This window comes from Neopsephotus bourkii, unplaced genomic scaffold (genome assembly GCF_033783945.1).
Source record: "Neopsephotus bourkii isolate Nb327-2 ecotype Australia unplaced genomic scaffold, CSIRO-AGI_Nbou_v1 NB_1638, whole genome shotgun sequence".
Classification (NCBI taxonomy): domain Eukaryota; kingdom Metazoa; phylum Chordata; class Aves; order Psittaciformes; family Psittacidae; genus Neopsephotus; species Neopsephotus bourkii.
In genome coordinates, this window is record NW_026902113.1 from 11912957 (window position 1) to 11933219 (window position 20263).

Below are 20263 nucleotides of genomic sequence, written 5' to 3' on the forward strand. Positions count from 1 at the left end.
AACTGCTCTAATCATTCTTAAAAAACCAAACAAAACCAAAAAATAACCCATCACCATATAGACCAAACACAGGGACAATCTCATATTAATGGTGAAATTCTTGACTTGCTGAAGTAATCATAAAAATACCCATATGCTTCACTGAAAAATTTCACCTACTGTGGGTACTTCCCTGAGCATAAAGCCCTCTGTTTCTGCTGATTTGATGATCCTCCTTAATTGGGGAAACAGGTTCCAGCATATGAGCAGGCTACTTATTTTGACTCCTGCATTTACTGGATATCCCTATGACTTAAAGACAACTGGGAGTTTAGCGCTGCAACATTTTTTCGTTAGTTAAATAAAATGATTGTATCTTCTATGCATATCATCCTTCACTGACTTCTCTGACTTACTCTTTTTTGTAGTCAGTTTTATAATGTTGACAATGTTGGACATCACTGTGATATAATTCCCTGAATTTATACAATGACATTATAATAATACCAACACTGTTCTTTATGGTCCATATGAATTAGCATTTTATTTGCTTTTACAACTAGCACTACAAATTGAACAGCTGCTTTCACTGAGCTGTTTTAATTAAGCTGTTCATAATGTTGCCTGGGTATTTTTCTGAACTGGTAACACTTCATTAAGTATGCAATATCAGTGAACGCTTCAGATCATTCCTGAGCATTACCTCACACTTAGGTAAATTGAAATCCCACCTGCTTTGAGGATATCAGACCACCTCGCTTTGATGATCTGAATTTGGTTCTAAGAAATCTTTCTAATCTTTAGTACCCCAGGAAATCTTGAGTTTGCTACAGATTTTGCCATCTGTTCACTCACTTGTCAAGATAATGAAGCTTTAAATGATACTTGTCCCAGTAAAAGTCTTCTAGGCAACCTATTATTAGCCTCTCTTCATTCTGAAAACTGACAAGTTTAATTTGGATGTCTTTGGATCTTTTATAAAGTTTATGTGCTATGACCAAAATTTCCTTCCCACACTGATTTCTCACATTCTTTCTTCTCTTTTTTTTAAGACTGCTGGAATATTAGTTTGGAAAGCTTAGATAAATTTTATCTCTTCCTGTTTTTCTGTGAAAAAGCTGTTTCTCTTTTCTTTTACAGAGCAACACTGGTTCCTACATATGTATTCTCCTCTGGGCATACTGTAGTTTCCTTTGGGTTTCTTTTAGAAACATATACGATAATTAATATGGGAAGCTGTAATTGTTTTTGCTACCCTCAATGACTTCTTTTCATCTTTAAATATGGGTATCATTCTAGTTGCCTTGGACAGCTGAACTGACGAGTGTATTCCAACACTTCCACTTTTATTTCGATTTCTGAAACTGCTTCTTATTTGCGAAGATGACTCCAGAATGCACTCATATCCAGGCACTAAATCTGGAGATACTTTGCCCAGGCACAAAAGAGTCATGATTTTAAAAACTATGTCCCTAAATCTTACACCCTAAGTCACTGTCTGATTTTCAGAAGTGCTTACCACTCATCAGCCACTTCTGAAATCCTTTCTGAAAATCAGGTGATTTATTTAAAGGCATAAACAGGAATGTGGAAGTTCAGTTTTTGGTTCTCAGCTTCTTACTACCAAGGAATTTTGTTAATCTTCAGCCAGACAAGGAGACACAACCCATGGGTGATGTCATGACAGATCATGATAGGTCCATTAACCAGCAGAAGGAAAAGCAAGAAATTGTTTTGATTGCAAGGGTAGAGAGGGAGTATTATGCATGGCTTTAGAGAGCTTGCAGAGCCACGAGGAGGACTTGATCCAGCTGAAGAAGATGTTACACTCTCAAAATGCCCCTCTCCTGTCATTCACAGAACAAGTACTTAGCCATCTTAGACTGTAGGTAAAGCTGGAGGTATCAATTCTATCTCATGTTTCCTGTTTCTGTGGAATTTTAATAGGATTTCAGAATTTAACCATTGCAGGCTCAATTGAAAAATCTCAGGTTAAGTATGTTTTGGTTTCATTCTAGTCATTTTAAAAGTCACTAATAGATTTAAAAGCATAGTCCTCATGATTTGCAATGGAATTTGTGTTCAGAAATCCTATGACTTATTTCTCCTTTTGTTCTTGTTTGACATGGGCTATGTTTTGATGTGGAGTCACTGGAATTGTTTTGTTGTTGAATAACAACTTTTCTTTTGCAGCACCAGCTGTTAAACATGAGCACCTTGTTGGATCACACTCCAGAAATCTGAAATGGAAATCTTGCCGAAGCTTAGGGCTTCTTTTTTGTTTTGACTGCTGCATGTCTCTTGCTTCTGTTAGTATCACATTCCTACCACTTGTGCTTTTCAGACACCTATGGCCAAACTTGTTCCCAGTGTAACTCCACTGAGCTCAATGGAGCTGCAACAGAAGAGAATTTGTCTCAGTATGTCTGTGAATTAACCAGTCATTTCAGCTGGAGAGTGACATTGATAAGCAATAACAGCACAGGAGTGGTGAAAGGAAGATATCTCCTAGTTAGTTTTGGACAGTTGACACTAACTCCATTGTCAGATAAGTCTTACTGACTGTGGGAAAAGCTGAGTGGGAAAAGTCACACTCGCCGCCTGCTAACTGTAGGAGGAAAACAGATCTGGAATGCAGAGGAAATCTTGACATTATCTGTTCCCCCAACCCTACCAGCCAGGCAATCAAAATAACTAGCTGAGTATCAGCTGCCTCTGTTCCAGGCCCAAACAAATGTGCCCTCTTGACAAAGCTTTTGCTCACGGGAGAGGAGGCAAAGAGAACGAAAGAGTCTAAAGTGGGTGTGGGGGAGTGTTTCCTGTCAAAAACCAGGAGCTGCTTTTCTGTAACATCTAAAAGGATAATGATGAAATAAGCCTAGGGCTGTAAACAGAGGTGGCTCTGTTTCCAGAGGACAGCAATGCATACTCGACAATCGCGCAGCCCTTCGCAAAGAACTCCAGTACTTCATCCCTCCACTTGGCCTCTGTTGACATTGTCAAGGACAGTGTGCCCCAGGCTCCAGTAAAAGAAGGATCAAACCCAGTGGAACAGAACCACTGGAAAGGATTTCTCTGTGCCCATCCTAATTGTGTTGTGCAAGAATAAAGTGCAGCCATTGCAAATGAACACTTGAAGATTAAAGTTATATCCACCCCAGGGATCATAAGACACAAGGTCTATCAAGATATAAGGAAGCACAATATACTGTAATTACATCAGTGTTCCATGGATCCATCACAGCAAGTGAGAGGTACTCTCACATATTTCTATATCTACTCACTTACCTATGTGCAGCTTAATACTCTGGATATCATCCCTATATGATACTGCTTAAAAACTTCCACAGATATGGAGCTTTTGAAGAGAAGCTCAGCAACAAAAGCAACAAATAAAAAGGCGTATTTGAAATTACATTACTGAATATTCTGAGTTCTCCAATACATCATCCAGCCATTGAGTGTGCTGCACTAGTTCTGTCTGTCTTATAAATAGGTGAAAACATATAGTAGAAGTTTAGTTTAACTCTGGAAACTCACACTTTTGTAACCAAATGAGAGTCCAGAGAGCTGTAAACTGAATATTCTGACAACATGTTGGTGAGCCACCAAGAAAAGAAAGAGTGTGAAAAGCAAGGCTAACTTTATGTCCTATGCGTTTATAAAACAAGCAGATGCCAACATCTGCAGTCTGCTAGTGATGCCTGAGTGCCTATGACCCTGTGCACGCTTTGCCTACTAAAAGACTATGGAAATCAAAGCCAGGGGCTTCTCTTGATGGAGGCCTGGCATGGATAGTAAGACAAGTAATGCTGGGAAAAGCTGTAAGGAAGGCAAGTCGGTCTTACGACAATTCCAGGCTGTTGTAATTATTCCTTTCTATATTCCCTCTCTACTGCTTTGGGAATCAGGCACAGAAGAAATAGTTCCCTGAGTATCTCCTTCCTATTGTTGCACCTCAGATCCTTCTGTCTTTGGCAGCAGTGGACCACCAACACCCTTGTTCTTAGCCACTTGTGCTCTGATATTTCTGTATCAAGAAGCCTTGACCTGCTGCTGGCTGAGACTGTGCTAAGATCTTGGATGAGTTGTCTGGTGGGCATGAGTAGATATGGATGCTCTCCATACAACCACAGCACTAAACTGAGTTCCTTCTGGTGGCGAGCCCAGCACAGGCAAAGGACAGAGTAAAGAGCAGCCAGCATGATGGGGACCAACATCTGAACACCAATCAGCTCATGGACCAACATGCACGAAAATAAGCTCTTGACAAATTATTTGAACGTTGAATTAGAAAAAAATGTAAACGTTTTAACTGCCACCTTTTGTACAAAAAACACTGATTATAAACTAAGGCTGTAAGGTTTGTGAGGGAAGAACTCCCATTCTGCCTGTATGGTGCTCAGAAGGACACTACTCCAGGCCTGAGGCCCATTGTTACTATCTCAGTACCAACGATTTTAAAATATTAAATAGCAGTCCAAGTAAACTGTAGTTTTAAGACCTTGCTAAAAGAATTATATATATTTTATGAAATATAATGTTACTGAGCTTCTCATTTCCTCAGCTCCAGAGAGGAACTGTTTGATTCTGAAATGCTGCGAAAAGTGGAGATTTTTTTTTTTTCTTTACAGATATAAATAATTTTCTATGCAGGTATAAACGCATCATTAAGAGACTGATCCTAACCCTACCAAGTGGGACTGCAGCTGACACAGGTTCTACAAAGGAAGAATCCTTAATATTCTGCAGGATAAACCTGTGAGATTCGATGCTAGAATCAGTTATCTTCTCAGAATTAAGGACATTTAAAAATAAATCAATAAATACGGATTTGAAAACCATTCAATCAATCTAATACCTTCAGTCTTATGTATGGATGCACATTTTCCTGACTTTTATTAAGTAAGCCTTTCTCATAAGGAAGTGTTATCTTAGTGTTATCGTGTATTGTGTATTGTGCATTATGTAGAATTACATAATACATGCAATCAATATTGCAGTAAGGATATATCTTTAGATCTCCAGTAAGCTAAGAATTCCAGAAAATGAAAGTTATTAGTAAGCCATAGAATATGGTAACTGTAAGTGCTCATGTAATAATAACAAAAGAATACACACACGCGCACACACACACATACATATATTTTCACCAGTTGTAGTTTGTGGAATGAATTAATTTTTCCTCAACTTTGTTTTAAAAAAAGTCAGCATTTCCTTTTATATTTCCACATAGAAGTCATACAAACCAAACTGCAAACATTGCACACTTCTCAGTCTGTTCTTCCTATTCAAAAATTTGCAGCTCATACTAAAAACCTGCATGGTGATCACAGAGTGCACCAGGCAGCTTCTTAACTGCTCAATACACTGCTTAACTTTAAACCATCACTGAATCGATGTGTATGCCAACTGTGATGTAAACCCACTAGTTTTCACGAGAATTACACCAGAGAAGAAGTCGTCCTCTTGCTTTAAAACAAATTGTCCTGAGACACCCAATAGCCTTGGAAATCAAGAAATATGCCAGGGTAGGTACGTACCTAATATAAACAAATTTCAAACAAAAGCTTAAATCCATTACTTTCTTAGACCCCATGTCAAAAGCCAACACTCCACCAAGGCCGGAACAGCAGTTTGAGATCCACTTCAGATCCCACTGTACCCAGCTTTTCCTACTCTACTTGGCTCTTTTTAGCCCACACCAAGAATTTTGTGTTCAGATTTGGTCCCCGCTATGATCCCCAGTAAGACGTGGACAGGCTGGGAAGGGTCCAGAGAAAGACCACAGAGATGATCAAGGGGCTGGGAAGCCTGCTGTATGAAGAAAGGCTGAGAGAACTGGGCTTGATTAGCTTTGAGAAAAGGCAGCTCACGGGAGACCTTACCACTGTGTTCAGTATTTAAAGAAGAAGGAGAGTCCCCTTTTACAGGAAGTCACATGGAAAAGCTGAGGGGTAATAGACACAAATTACTCCTGGGGAGAGTCCAACTGGACAAAAGAGGAAAATTTTTCACAATGAGAACAATCAGCCATTGGAATAACCTCCCCAAGGAAGTGGTGAATTCCCCATTGCTGGGTACTTCTAAGATTTGGCTGGACAGAGTGCTGGGACATTCTAGTTTATGCTTTGCCTAGAAAGAAAGATTGGAGCAGATGATCCTTGAGATCCCTTCTAACTTGATATTCTATGATTCTTTGACTTAATAATACCCAACTATAATGCAACCTTCTGGCTGTCTTGCATTTGCCTTTCTTACTGCTCTGCCCTCACAAAGACACAGAGCCAAAATCACAATTGACAAATGCCATTATATGCAATGGAATTATACACGGGATGGCTTGCATGCCTGTGCAGCTCTGGCCTCCTCCTGTTGCTGCATTTCAGCTGTGGCTTGACAGCATGGTGAAAATTACTAATTTGTTTTCTCCTTGTGCTGAGTGCTCAATAAATACCAGCATCTCTATGTGCGCATCTGTCATAGCAACTTGCTGGCCTGGATGGAATCTAATACAAACAACAGGAAGAGCAGAGACTGGATGGTTTTCATTTGAAAAGCTTGCTAAAGCAACTCTTCTGTTTCTTAGGAAGGTGCCCCTGTAGTTGACATTAACACTACACAGCTCTTTGTCCTCCTCTAGTGGTCCCATTATATTTAGGGAGAAGCTTATGCAGTGATTACTTCTCTGAAGTTAACGTGGTTATTACTCACCTGCAACATGTTGAGATCCTGCATTCAATTCTAATATGAGCAGCAGTAAAAGGTTTCATCTCTGGTGCTCATGGAAGTGGAAACTGGTATCTCTGGCCATAGCGAGTCACAGCTACAGAGATCCTGTGTCTTTTTGTGCTGTGGTCACCTCCTCTGAGCAGAGGTTGCACCATGGCAGGTTATTCAGTAGCATGAAACACTGGCATGGTCTGACAATAATCCCAACAAAAGGTCTTATGTTGCAAAAGGTCAGAAGCTGGTTGCTTTGTTCCATAGCTTTATTGCCCCAAATAACTTAGATTAAACATATGTTCCAGCCAGAAGCATTTCTCTATGTTTGCCTGCCTGACTTGCAAAAAAAGAAACAGTAGAATCGATCTTGTGTCCTGAGCTTTTCAGGGACGAGCTCTGTGTCACTCCAGTGCAGCACAAAACCTCAATCATTAGGAATTGATCCTAAAGGGTTAAATAGCAAAAAAAAAAAAAAACAAACAAACAAAAAAAAAAAAACCAACAAAAAACCTAGAGAACTGTTACACGAGGAAAATGTTTTCTAATGAGAAACACTAAATTGCAGGAACAGCTACCCATTAGAAACAGTTTCTGTGAAAACAAAGGACTCCTACCATATAGCTCATTCTCCCATGTGCGTGTGTCAGAGCTGTAATGCTTACTTAGAATTACACAACACTAAAGATTCATTTTGCTGCTTACAAACTTTAAAATGTCTAATCTTCAAATATTTGAAGTTAAACCTTGCCCAGGAAATAAAATACAAGAGCATATCTCGCATGGTGGCTACCAGAGAGGTCTGAGGGAAAGGTCTAACTGAAACAGAAAACATTCTTCAGTGAAATTTTTTCAGGCATTTGTTACTTTTGTAATAATGTTAAATGCCAAAATGTGGCCTCTGACATGACTCTTGGAAAATGCCAGCTTAAAGAAAGTTGTTTGCTCAGATTCAATGGAGCTGAATATGGCTGGCTGTTTGCAACCTTTGCGAGACATTTGTTCAGTCACAGAAGAAAAACACTTGAGAATCCTAATGGCTGACCTTAGTTACTGGAAACCAACACCCCCTTATTCCAACAGAGGCAAAACTTTACAGGAATTTATCAATTTGCATCAGATTGCCATTTACAGCAAGGCTCCTGTCATGTCTCAAGAGCAGTTACAAACCCAAGCTCATCTATCAGCCCTTTAGTGCTCAGCTCTCAGCTCCCCTGTAAACAAAAATGAGTTAGGAAAAATGTTTATAATACCTTCATTCTGAAGCCACCTGTATTTTGTACAGTTATTGACTAGATACTATTCTTAACATTCATCAACTCTTGACTTTTCAATATTTTTCTTTCTTATTAAAAATGTTGATGGAAAATCAAAGTTATAGAAAGAACTATTGATCAGGGAAATGGAGGGAGATACTTAGAATGATGTTGAGTATTACTATGTGTCTAAAGTGCCTTTATACGTTACTGCTTCATGGTTTCTAAAGCATCTTACACAAAATTCAGAGTATTTCTTAACAGATCAAGCTTTTGTCTATAATTCACATCCTAAAACAGTAAACATGCATGGTTTTAATCTTCACTTCTGTTGTTTGTTGGGGTTTTTTTGGGGGGTGGGTGTTGTTTTTGGTTGGGTTTTTTTTTTAGAAACAGGAATATCCTGAGATATACATAGTACATAGTAAGAGTTCTCGTTTTCCTCTTGCTTTTGAAAGCTGAGGATCACAGTTTGCCCTCAGCTGCTCCAATACATCAGCAGAAGTTGAGTAGTGAAGATTTGCCTTTCAGAAGAACAAAGAATGGGTTTGTTCTATCATTTCTGATTATGAAAGGAACATGCAGGCAGGAAATGACAATCTCAGTGCCTCATTTTGGGAGCCAAACTGGCACTGTACACAAGTTAGAACAAGAGACAAATGAAGCACTCTGAAGAAGCACTGAATGCAGAACTCTGAAGCACTAAATGCAATAAAAGCACCAGGACTTTCTACTTCTAATTTGAGCAATACAGAGCTTAACTAGTTAACAGTCCAAGACCACCAAACAGCTGGATGTATTCATTAGTTTACTTCCAATGTACCACTGCTGAGGAAAACAGCCTGTTCCTTTTTCAGTCCAAAGTAAGCATCTCCGCTTTGTGTTGGAAACATGTCTAAGTGATCACATTCTGCTTTCTAGTAAATGCATGGGATCATTGGATGAGGATGTTTTATTTTCCCCAGTTATTTCAGGTCAGGGTCTCATCCTGGGTAAACTTTTGTAGCCGGAGTAATGACAGCATGAGACCTCTGCTAGGTCTTGGGAGCATCTGCCAAATGTCTACCCCAGCTGCTGCTCTGCCCTGCAGAGGACGGCAGACGGGGGCTCACGCCACAGCCTCAGCTCCACCTCCAGCGCACTTGCCAGGCATCTGCAGTGTGTGAAAGGCTGAAAGAGATCACCTTCTCCATCTCCCCATGAGCAAGAGGAAAATCCCAGTACAGGTTATGCTTCTCTGAGGCACATCCATTTTCCTGTTTACAGCATGATTAACTCATAACTCCTACCCAGGGACTGCAGCAAAGGTAAAATAAAAACATGAGCATAAAACTTTTTACGACCAAGGAAACACACAAATATGTAACCAGTGGGAACAACTGTACGTGGGTTTGATCTGGTGGTGAATTAAGCACCTGCAGTTTCTAACAAGATGAAGTTGCACCTCTCTCTCAGTTCCCACAGTCATTTGCTTTGTTGGCAGTCGGTCATATACAGCTACTATATAGCACAGTGCTGGCTTCTTACACTACGGAGACCTCTCCTTGAAGTCAATGAGCATTATGCCTGGACAAACACTGCAGGATCAGGCTATTCATTAAAGCCCTGGGACCACAGCTACCTCTGACTTTTGTAATATATCAGCCAAAGATGCACAATTATCCATGCAGTACTTCTGAAATGGCCAAGGTCACATGAGGATTTTATCGTATTACTGCAGTGCACCATCTTCCTTGCCAGCCCATTGCTGTCTGCTCCAGACTACATTACCATGCATCAGCAAATACATGAGCACGCTGCTATATTTAGTGTTTCATACATACCACTAAAATACAGGATGTGTCAGCTTTTAATCTGACTTCAGAATTTTGTCAGCAAAGTAAAAGCTCGTTTTCCTTACCAGTGATGAAGTGTGCTCTGTGTTAGTCATCTTGAGCTATGTGGTGATAACTTTAAAATACATTAGGCAGATAGAACGCTCAAGCTGAATAGGATGATTTTTACTAAGAGATATACTGGGAGATAGTAAGGATGCATAACACCAGTCACCTAGGCATTAACAGTGACTACTGCAGGCTGTATAAAACCCAGCAGCAATCTGACAGAGGAGCAGCTAACCAAGGTGTTCTCTGAGGTACCACAGCAAACAATTAGGACCACCTGGGCTACTAACCCAGAATAGAGATAGGTGGTGCAGATGGGGTTTGGTGTTATGTACCTGGCAATATGAGAAAAGCATTAATGATGACTTGAACAGAGTGGTACACTGCATGGCAATAGTACTGGGGCAGTCCTATTAATGACATCATTCATAAATGACAGCAGGACCGTGGTTTAATGGTTGGAACCACAGTTACCACCAGGATAGCCATGGTCATTCTTAAACGATTCAGTGGATGAAGAAGTGTTTTCACACATCTTGGTGAAGATGCAGAATAGGATATTTTTACATATTCATAAAAGTTGCTTACTCATGCCATCACATACAAGCAATGCAAGTGTGAATTGTCTGTCTATTGCTTCTACAGAAAGCCAACAGACAACTTGCTAACCGACAGACTCATGCCTGCCTACATGAAAACATGGGCTCTTGCAAGTGTCCCCTGCACTTTGCTAACTACATCTTAAAGACTGTGGGTGACACCACATTTGCAACCTAGGTCTAACTCCTAATAACACTGTTTTTACTTAGTGGTGTGCAATTATACAAATATATACATTTCCAAGACTTTATGGAACCCCACTTCAGCCCAACCTAGGGCTGTCCATCCCAGCCCCATGATGCTGCATCAGGGCTGTTCTCCAGCTCTGCCACAGCCCTGCCCAGCCATGGGACCCAACCTGCAGACTGCCATCATCCTTTGCCCATCCCTGTTCCCAGGGCCTTGTCTGGCTGTCTTAGAGCTGTGTCTGAACTGTTCCTGTGTCTGTTCCTGGTCCTCAGGGAGCTACCAGCTCATGCTGCACCCTCACACTATTAAGGAAAACAGCAGCATAAATACACACCTCTAGAGTCGCATATTACCGTTATTTAATATTGTTCTCAATGCCTCATTTTTTAAATGGTCAGAACATCATTATTACCAGTGCATGCACTGTTAAAATGACCAGTGTTATTACCTCTGGAAATAATAGTACTAGGCCTGGATAGTAGGCAGCAAGACTGCCAGCTAATAGTGGTTCTTCAGAGGAGGTTCCCTGGATGACTGAGTGGTCTGTGCAGCTACAGCTTTTCTTAGGACACATTTCAGCATCCTGCTTAATATACTGTAAGACACCCACTGCAAATCCAGAGAATGGAAGCCCCAAAATATTGCATTTGTTTGTTTTAAAAGAGTAAAATAAAATGGAAGCAAGAGAGAGAACAGCAATCCAGAGGGCAGGGTTATCTCCTTCACACATAAATATGGTTTATGTGGAGAATGACTAGAAGCCAAGGACAGTCCAGCCCTGGGGAAAGAGCTGCAGGATCCCCCCACCCTGGCTGCAGCAGCTCGTAGCTGCCCTGTGCTGGGATGGGGTCAGAGGGGCCATCTCCATCTGAAACTGCTGATTTTGTATGGTGGGAGGGCAAGGTGCTGCCCTACTATGAACCACTGGTACTCTGGGAAATGATTCTTCCAGGCTTTGAGAGCTCTAATTTGAGAGAGCTTGTCCCAAAAAAGAGGTCAGAGGAAGAACTGAAGATTGCAAAGCAATAAGAAGTTATAATGTAAGAAGAAAATGGTGCAGAAGATGAACTTGAGCAGAAGAGTGCTGTGCTCGGCGTGTGGCCAGTATGAGCAGGATGGTTTTTCTTCTCACTCAAGAAATTCCAAAACAGAAAAAAATTGTCATCCGGAAAACAGAGAATATATCAGAAATGTTCAGGAACTACAAAACTGGAAAGAATCCTGTCCCGCAGTCCAAGACATGGATTTGGTTTTTATTTTAACTTAAATCACATTTTCTCTCTCTCTCTTTTTTTTTTTTTTTAATGCTTTAACGTAACAAATTTCTAGCCCAAAAGTTTCAAAGCGAAAGGAAAATCAAAACTTCTAACTTTGAAAACTGTTTAGATCACGGCATGTCAAGATGTGCGCACCTATTTTACAGAAATTATTTGAAATAGAAACTACAGGATGCTAACCTATCCTGTAAAATGGTTCGAAGAAATCAGCGTTTTCTGACAGAAGCATTTTAATGATAAATTTATTACCAGCTCTATCATGTGCTAGATTTCCATGATTAAAGTTCCACCTCAGTGACCAAACTGTGTCAGAAAATGATCTGCCATTCTTCTTTAATGCCTGTAGCTATTTCGAACCACCATGTTCTACTGTAAAGATGGGTGCTAAACTTCATCTCTTTTAGTAACAGTGGTAATGTTATCATAAAAGTAAAGCAATTAAAAAATTAATCATAGTAAAAAATTGGAGCACTGCTAAAATAATACGTCTCTTTATAAGGCAAGCCTTTGGTGTCACAGAGTGGTTTTGATCCAAGCAATTAAAACAATAAAAAAACAATTGCTAAATCAATCTCAGAATTGATGGAGTTTGTTTAGCTTTGTAAAAGCACAGGCATATGTTTCATTGGCAAATAACATCATGGAATAAATCCACATACAATTCATAAAGCATAAAAAGTTGATGTGCACAGAACTTGAATGAAAATACTTGTATTTCCACTGCACTCAACGGCTTCATGTTTTATTGACCCAAGTATATGAGGGTGAAATTGCCTATGGAGACCAGCATTCTCTAGGCCACAGTTTCTGGCATTTTACTAAGTCAGCACATTTGCCAGCAGAACCACTGAATCAGTGACACTGGCTGCAAAAGGCTTTGTTCATCTGTTTCTAACTGAATTAAGGTGGCCCTTGGAAAGAAGTGAGGATGCAATTTAGAGCAGAGACAGATGCTACTCTGACCAAGATGAAACCACTGAGTTAGCAAACTGGCTTAAACTAGTCCTTCAGGCCAAAAAAAAAAAAAAGATGTAAAGTCATCTAGGGACAGAGTGATAATTACAATAACAATATCCAATTGCTTTCATTCTAATTGACACACACTGCATAGATACTGACTAACAAAACAGAAAAAACAGTTGGAAATGAGTGACTCCGGAGGTCAGTTGGTTTATGACTGAAATATTTCTAGCTGGCAAAGGCTTTTGTGGGAATGAGGATTCACATAGACTTTGGGGACATTTCTTATTGCAAAACTGTGGAGCTGTTATTAAATTCCAGTAACCCACATTCTGGGAAGCAGTTTCTTTTCTCTGTATTTCTTAATTGTGCTTCATTACAATTTAATAAGGACATTTACCCTCAGTTAAGCAAATCATCCAAGTAGTTGCTTATGCCTGGCTGCAATGAATTGGTTTTGTCAAATGCGGGTTTAATTGCATTGTTAAGTATCTTGCTGAATCAGGATCTCTGTGTATCTGTCTATCCAAACCTTTCCTTAGCTCCTGGCATGATAATGTGAGATTCAAGGAATCCATGTCTTTAACTCCTCTTACTGTTCTGATTGACTCACCAAACACACGCCTGTGCCATTGCAAGCACTTTAGTCCTACTCCGACACCAACAACAAATATTTGGTTTTATCCCTGATACTTCATAACTCACCTTGTAAAGTATAAGTCAAAAGTTGCTGAATTATCAGCTTTCCTAAGAACCATGTATGTTCTACACCACTACATTACGAACAACAGCGTGGAAGTGGTTGTAGCAACTACACTGACTAGTAGTAGAGATTCCTATGGGTCCTCCATCAATGCATGAGTGTCTACGCAAACCACCAAGAAATTTCAAGAAGTAATACAGTGTCCTACCTGCTTTTTCCTTACACAGCTTCTGAAACAGCACCTGTAAGAAAAAAAATAATTCTTTAATAATTATACTTTCATTTTTTATTTAAAGATAAGTCCCACATTTCAGATTGACAATATATATTGTTATTAAGCATCACAACCTTACACAAGGCAAAAAATATAGAGCTCATCAGTAAAAATAATTGTTTTTTTTCTCAGGACAACCTGGTGCCCATTTCCAAGCCAGGTTCATCTGTTTTGCATGGAGTGAGCTGAAGAATGGTCTCTGGCCCAAGCAGGGTATGTCCTGAAGGGATTTGGGGTCCAGCACACTGGAACACGCCTGAGTGTGTCTCACAGTGCTGGTGGAGCTCAGGGAGTATACAGGCCACCAGCAAGATGTTTTGGCAGCTGTACTGACAGGCGGGAAACAGAGGACACTGTGGCTATAGCTACTTAGAGCGGCAGAGTGACGGTTCTTGTCCATCTGTGACCTGGAGAGGGTCCCTCTGCCTGAAGGACATGGCCAAACTGGTTTGTCATGTTGTTTTCTCCGCGTTTTTCATCTCCTTGCTTCGGGTTTGCCACACTATCTGAAACTGGTACCATTAACACTATATTTGGATACTCTATATTATCTTTAATAAGTTTCAGTACCCAAATGAGGATGCTGTTGCCATGTGATTATATGCATATCAGTCGCTCTCCTTTCATATGCTGGATCTATTCACTTTCCCAGCAATGCAGCCTGTAAATGAAATCAGCATAATGGGTGAAACTGCACTTAATTACTTTTTTTTTTATTATTAATTAAACAGAAGGCTAAGCTGATTCTTGCAGATACCAGTGAACTCACAGGTGTGAAGTGCCCAGTCTGCAGCCAGCTGAAAAGGCAGACACTCCTGTGCCTTGCAGTGACACACTCCCTGTTCTCGTTATCTGCTTGTCTCCATATGGGCAACCATCTGCACCTTTCCATCAGATACACCAAGCGCTCCGTTATCTCTTCAGCCAATATTGCCTCTGCAGCCTTAATAAGAACCTGTCTATAGAAATACAGTTTTTATTTACCTTTTATTTAATGAAGAATTTTACTGAGGCACTGGAAAATTTCTCCTCTAAGCACAGAACTGAACTGGTTAAGCATCTTTCTTGATAATGGGAAAAACACAGCTCGATTTCAGATGCTTTTCGTTCTGCAATGAAATCTCATAGTAAAAAAGTCTCTGGCTCCATTTGAAGGTCTGCCTGAGCAGCAGCTGAAGTTAGCTTCCCTTTAGCCAGCAAAGACCAAGTGAGGTGGTCACTTTTAAATGGGAAAATAATGAGTGGCAGAGTCCAGAAGAGGTTTTATTAATGCAATTTGTAGCTTTGTTTAGTTCCAAGTTGAGGCCAGCTCTGGCTCCTGCACACTGCTTGCCTGGAATGAACTGTTTTGTACAGATTTCATCCAGGCTCCCTTTTGATTTTTAGCTCAGTGATGGTGAAATACCTGCAGAGGTTGGAGCTGAGCCCCCTTCCCCAGTGAGGGCCCACCCGTGCCAGGCTCTGTGCTACCTGCACAGACCCTTATGCCAGAACTCTTTTGATCGTGCTCTTACAGAAGCTGGAGAATTCATCTCCCCCTTGGTCTTCTACAGCCCAGAAAGGGAAAATGTGCTTCTGATTCCTATCTGGCTGAAGAGGAAATTAATCTTATTTCCTAAGACATTCTACATGGGCTCATTCTGCAAAGATTAATGAGCAGAACTACAGCACTACAAACCAAAATTTCTCTAGCAGCATCACTTAAGAGTCAATGCTGAGCCCTCAAGAGTAGGCTTTAGCAAAAGCATTTCACTTCCATAGAGGGGTGTGAAAGTCAGACACAGGCTGTGTGGGTTGGAAAGGAACACACAGGTCCCACATCAGTGTGCTAGGTTTTTGGGATGCCTTTCTGAGTGAGACAACATCACTCTGTCTCTCCAGTGTGCAGCCAACCATGCTGTTCTTGATCACCGTGCTGGGGACAGGCACCAGATTTTTAGCATCATGACTCTAGCATAAACGCAGTGGAGGCAGGTGCCTAAATTGCCATACTGAATCTTGGGATAAGCACTTCCTGAAGAATACATTAATGATATGTGGATTGAAATAAACACGTCAATCCTTCATGGATAGCCAGTTTCTGTGTTCTAGTACAGACAGAAGGGCACCAGCTATTAAAATCAAACCCAGGCTATGTTAACTTCCAAAATCTTTTTAGGATGCCACACAAAAAGGCTGAAAATTGTTGCTGGAATGATCCCAAATGGAAACAGAAGGCTGCCAACTAAAAGTGATTTATGGAAATAATAATGATAATGCACTATATAACTGATTGTATAACAAAATACATTTACTGGAGAACTAGCATCCCATCTGAGCAGCATGGCACAATCTAATCAAATATATAGAAACCATGGACCAAAAGAGTACAACTCTAGCCAAAAGGCTGTTGCAGCACCTGCTGCTATGAATAATAAAGAAACCATTTGCTCACAACTCCAGCTGTATCAATTTTGCAAGTGGAAGTGTCAAAAAAAAGCCCAAACCAAACACATTCTGCTGACAGAACCATGTGTTATTTGCTGAAGCATGTAAACCAGCATTCAGGAACCAGAAATCTATGAAGACACTGTGTCCACTTCTCCCCCTTCATCAGTCCTACATCTCTGCAAGGCCTTTCCATGTTCACCTACACAAGCAAAGGCACCCAAGACACCTGCCTGTTCCGCACCAGCCTTTGCTTTATGATCAGAACAGGAGGAGACAATCTGGTGAATCAGGCAAGCCTACCCTCAGCAGTGGTGTGACTAGCAGAGAAGTGAAGCTCAAGAGGGCTCACCCACAATGCTGAAGAGAAGATGGCCTGTGATGAGGCTGAAGCACCGTACCCAGGTTCATCCACCTGTTTCTCCAGCTCTGGCTTTGTTATGAACTGTACTGAAGAGCTCTGTTTGAGCAAGCCACCTATTGGGAAGCATTCCCTTAGCAGTGGGGACAAGGAAACACCCAGTTCCAGCTGGTCTTGGCAAGGGACTGGTCCCTGGCCCATATTTATATTGTCCTATAAACATCACCTCTGAATCCACAGTATTATATTTATGGGTCCTGTACAGATGCACAAGATCCCCAGAGAAGAGTTTAGAAATCATTACCTGAACCTGAACTTTGCAGAGAAAGATGAAAATAATGTCTCTGTTCAGCAGACACCTAAACCAGGGATACCTTTAAGCATGAGAGCAATCCCATTAAAGCCACCTTTCACTTACAGAGCCACACATCTGAAAAAGTGTATTTGGGGCACAGGGGGAAGGGAGGGAAGAAAGGCTGTTCCTCCTCAGGAACATTTATAAATTAATATATTTATATAGCATTTATAAAGAACCTGAGATATTTGTGAAAGGCATTCTCTGTGGAAACAAATTACTCAAATAAACTCCTTGGATTAAGTGGAAGTGAAGGTAGAAGCAAAACACCAGCATTATAAACTCAACAAGCAAAATAAACACCCTCATCAAAAAATTGTTTCTCTCATGCATACATAATCTTTCACGGTTATAAGTGATCAGGGCATGGAACTCATCAAACAACTGGATTAAATGATTTAATTGTGTCCCAGTAAGCTTATTGTCACATAAAAGCTTTTTTTTTCTGACACAGAAGATGAAACGGTTGACTTCAACAACTTCAAAACCATTTTAATTTGCAACAGCACAGGGATTCTACAACGCCAGCCAATTCCATCATTATCATACACCATTTCAAGAAAAAAAACCACCATTTTGTATCCTAGTCTTTTGCTTCCATATTTCTCATCAGCTTCTATTAGCTATTAGCTATTTCATGCTCTAATTTCAAATAAGCCCAAATCTGCCACTGATATTTTAGAGTATCTGTCAGACTATAATCATTCATTCTCAGGAAATCACACTCTCCCTCCCCCCAGAAAAAGTGTCTGCCTGTCCAGCAGGCAAATAACTCTTTTGGATGTTTAATAAAAAGCCAGAGAATTTATTCAACATAGACACAGTATCAAAAATATCACTGCTATCAAATAAACTGTGGCATTTTGACAGGACTACTTGACATCTGCTGTTAATAAAAAAGGCTTTGGATTCTGCAATGAGCAACCAGCAGCACCACTCTGAAACACACTTCCTTCAGAGGGAAAAAGGATAAATCTGTACAACTTCTTACTGGTTAATTGATACAGAAGGAAAGCCCTCTGAGCCGGAAAAGGTCCCACAAAGGATGAAGACCGAGAATCCTGCTGGTTCATCATTCTAGAAATTTAATAACCTGCTAGGCTTTAATTAAACTGACATATAGACAAGTTCTAAAGGAGGAAACCAGCAATCCACATGCAAAACTCAGTCATCTGATTAGCAGGTTTATTACATCCTTTCAGACAGATGTTGACAGAAGGAAAGAAAATCTTAGTTACTACTTCAAAATAAAATGCTACACCCCCAAAGAGGAAGTAATAATATTATGACACTCAGCAACATCAGCCTTAACTTGAAGTTGCCCGGCCCCAGTAATGACATCTTTAGCTCCTTCAAGAGTTAGTCAGATGAGAATAATGGCAATATTAAAGTTATCCCATAGAAAATGATGTGAAGACCATTGTGTCAGAAATCAGAGTTCTCTCAGAGATTTGGCACCAATATTTGGAACAGACTTGAAACTTCTGCTGGACTTAGGTGCTTGTATTGTATTTCAAAGGCTGACAACAGGGTTCATAACTGTCCTTCAAAATAACAACTGCTATGGAGGTGTTTTTAGAGTCCATGCTTAACGTACAGCCTCAGTGTTATTAGAGAAGCCACCTGGGCCATGGAAGACACAACATGTTTTGCCACATTAGACAGTAGTGGGAAGGGGAAAGTCACAATTTCTTCCACTGAAGCTAAGCTATCATGATGCAAACTATTTGCGACTGATGGGTTCAAAGAAAGAAATTAGAGTAAATAGCTCCCTGCTCTGCAGCTTAGCAAGTCCTCTTGCTTATTTACAAGAAGTGTGGCCAGCAGGTTGAGGGAGGTGATTATCCCCTTCTATTCTGCTTGTGTGAGAGACTCCACCTGGAGTACTTCGTCCAGCTCTAAGACCACCAAGATGAGAAGGACATGGACCTGTTGGAGCAAGTCTGGAGGACACTGTGAAGGTTACCAGAGGGCTGAGGCACCTTTTCTATGAAGACTGGTTGAAAGGGCTGGGCTTGTTTAGTCTGAGAAGAGAAGGCTCTGGGGAGACCTTAGAGCAGCTTCCAGTGCCTAAAGGGGACCTACAAGAAACCTGGAGAGGGACTTTTTACAAGGGCATGCAGGGATAGGACAAGGGGAATGGCTTTAAACTGAAAGCGGGCAGATTTAGATTAGATATTAGGATGAAATTCTTCATTATGAGAGCTGTGAGACCTTGGAACAGGTTGCCTAGAAAAGTCTGAGGCTGCCCTGTCCTTGGCAGTGTTCAAAGCTAGGTCTGCGACAGGGCTTGAAGCGACCTGGTCTACTGGAAGGTGTCCCTGCCCATGGCGTGGGGGGTTGGAAATAGGTTGTCTTTAAGGTCCCTTCCAATCCAAACCATTCTATGATTCTATTCTGATCTATGAAGTGGGGAAACTTGGGTCCAGATCCCCTTTTCTAGACTCTTTAATATTTGGAATAAGAATATACTATTAAGAACTCAGTATTCTTATGCTGTTCTCATAATAGTATTTTAAAACAGTGTAAGACACTAAGAATACCCACAGCATTGATCAAAGCAATCTTGTTCCTCACATGAATGTTAGCTTCACTGGGGATATCTGCTACTGGACTGGACTGAGCACCCTTCTTAGACCCAAAGCCCAGGATGCATTTATGAGCCCTTCCTTAATCATTCACACTGTGCAACTGCTGGGTCACCTTAGCTGCTCCAATTAACCATCTACAAATTAAAACTTAGCATAGTTCAAGAGATCAGGGACGACTTTCAAATGGCAGAATAGAGGTAGACTCTGCTCTAGATCTGTTTCTTGCCACCCTGCAGAGTCCTCCAGCACCACCTCTGCATCCTTAAGCACCACCTCATGTTGTACTTTGTGGCCATTTTTATAAATGAACATTTATAAAATAAAATCTATAAATGAACATTTACACATTGTTTAAATTTGTAAATTGTAATATTACTTCATGCAAATTGAAGGGATTTTTAAGGCTTCATCCCATTCCTAGCAGAGATCATTGAGATGTTTGCTGGTATCTAACCTGCGCTCCAGGGTGCTACCAAAACTTAACCAAACCAGTCACAAATGAATCCAGTTCTGTAGAAGCACTGAACACAGAGTTTTCACAGACATTTTAAACTTCTGACACTTCATCTTGTTTTCCTGAGAGCTATATAAAGTTTCAAGGGGTTGTCAAGAAAGGAATGTAAATAAAATAAACTGGGTTTCTTTGTAGTTAACATAGAGAAAGTCTAGTTTAGGCATTCTGATT

At 40.6% G+C, this 20263-nt stretch overlaps 1 protein-coding gene across 6 annotated transcripts in view; it reads right to left on the reverse strand.

Moving 5' to 3' along the window:
• The window catches only part of STARD13 (StAR related lipid transfer domain containing 13), a 299410-nt gene that overhangs the window by 154112 nt on the left and 125035 nt on the right, over window positions 1-20263 (reverse strand). For all 6 annotated transcript variants that reach the window (XM_061374529.1, XM_061374528.1, XM_061374530.1 and 3 more), the window contains one exon: window positions 13779-13812. In XM_061374529.1, coding sequence (XP_061230513.1) covers window positions 13779-13812 — 34 coding nt within the window. The remainder of the gene's footprint in view (window positions 1-13778; window positions 13813-20263) is intronic.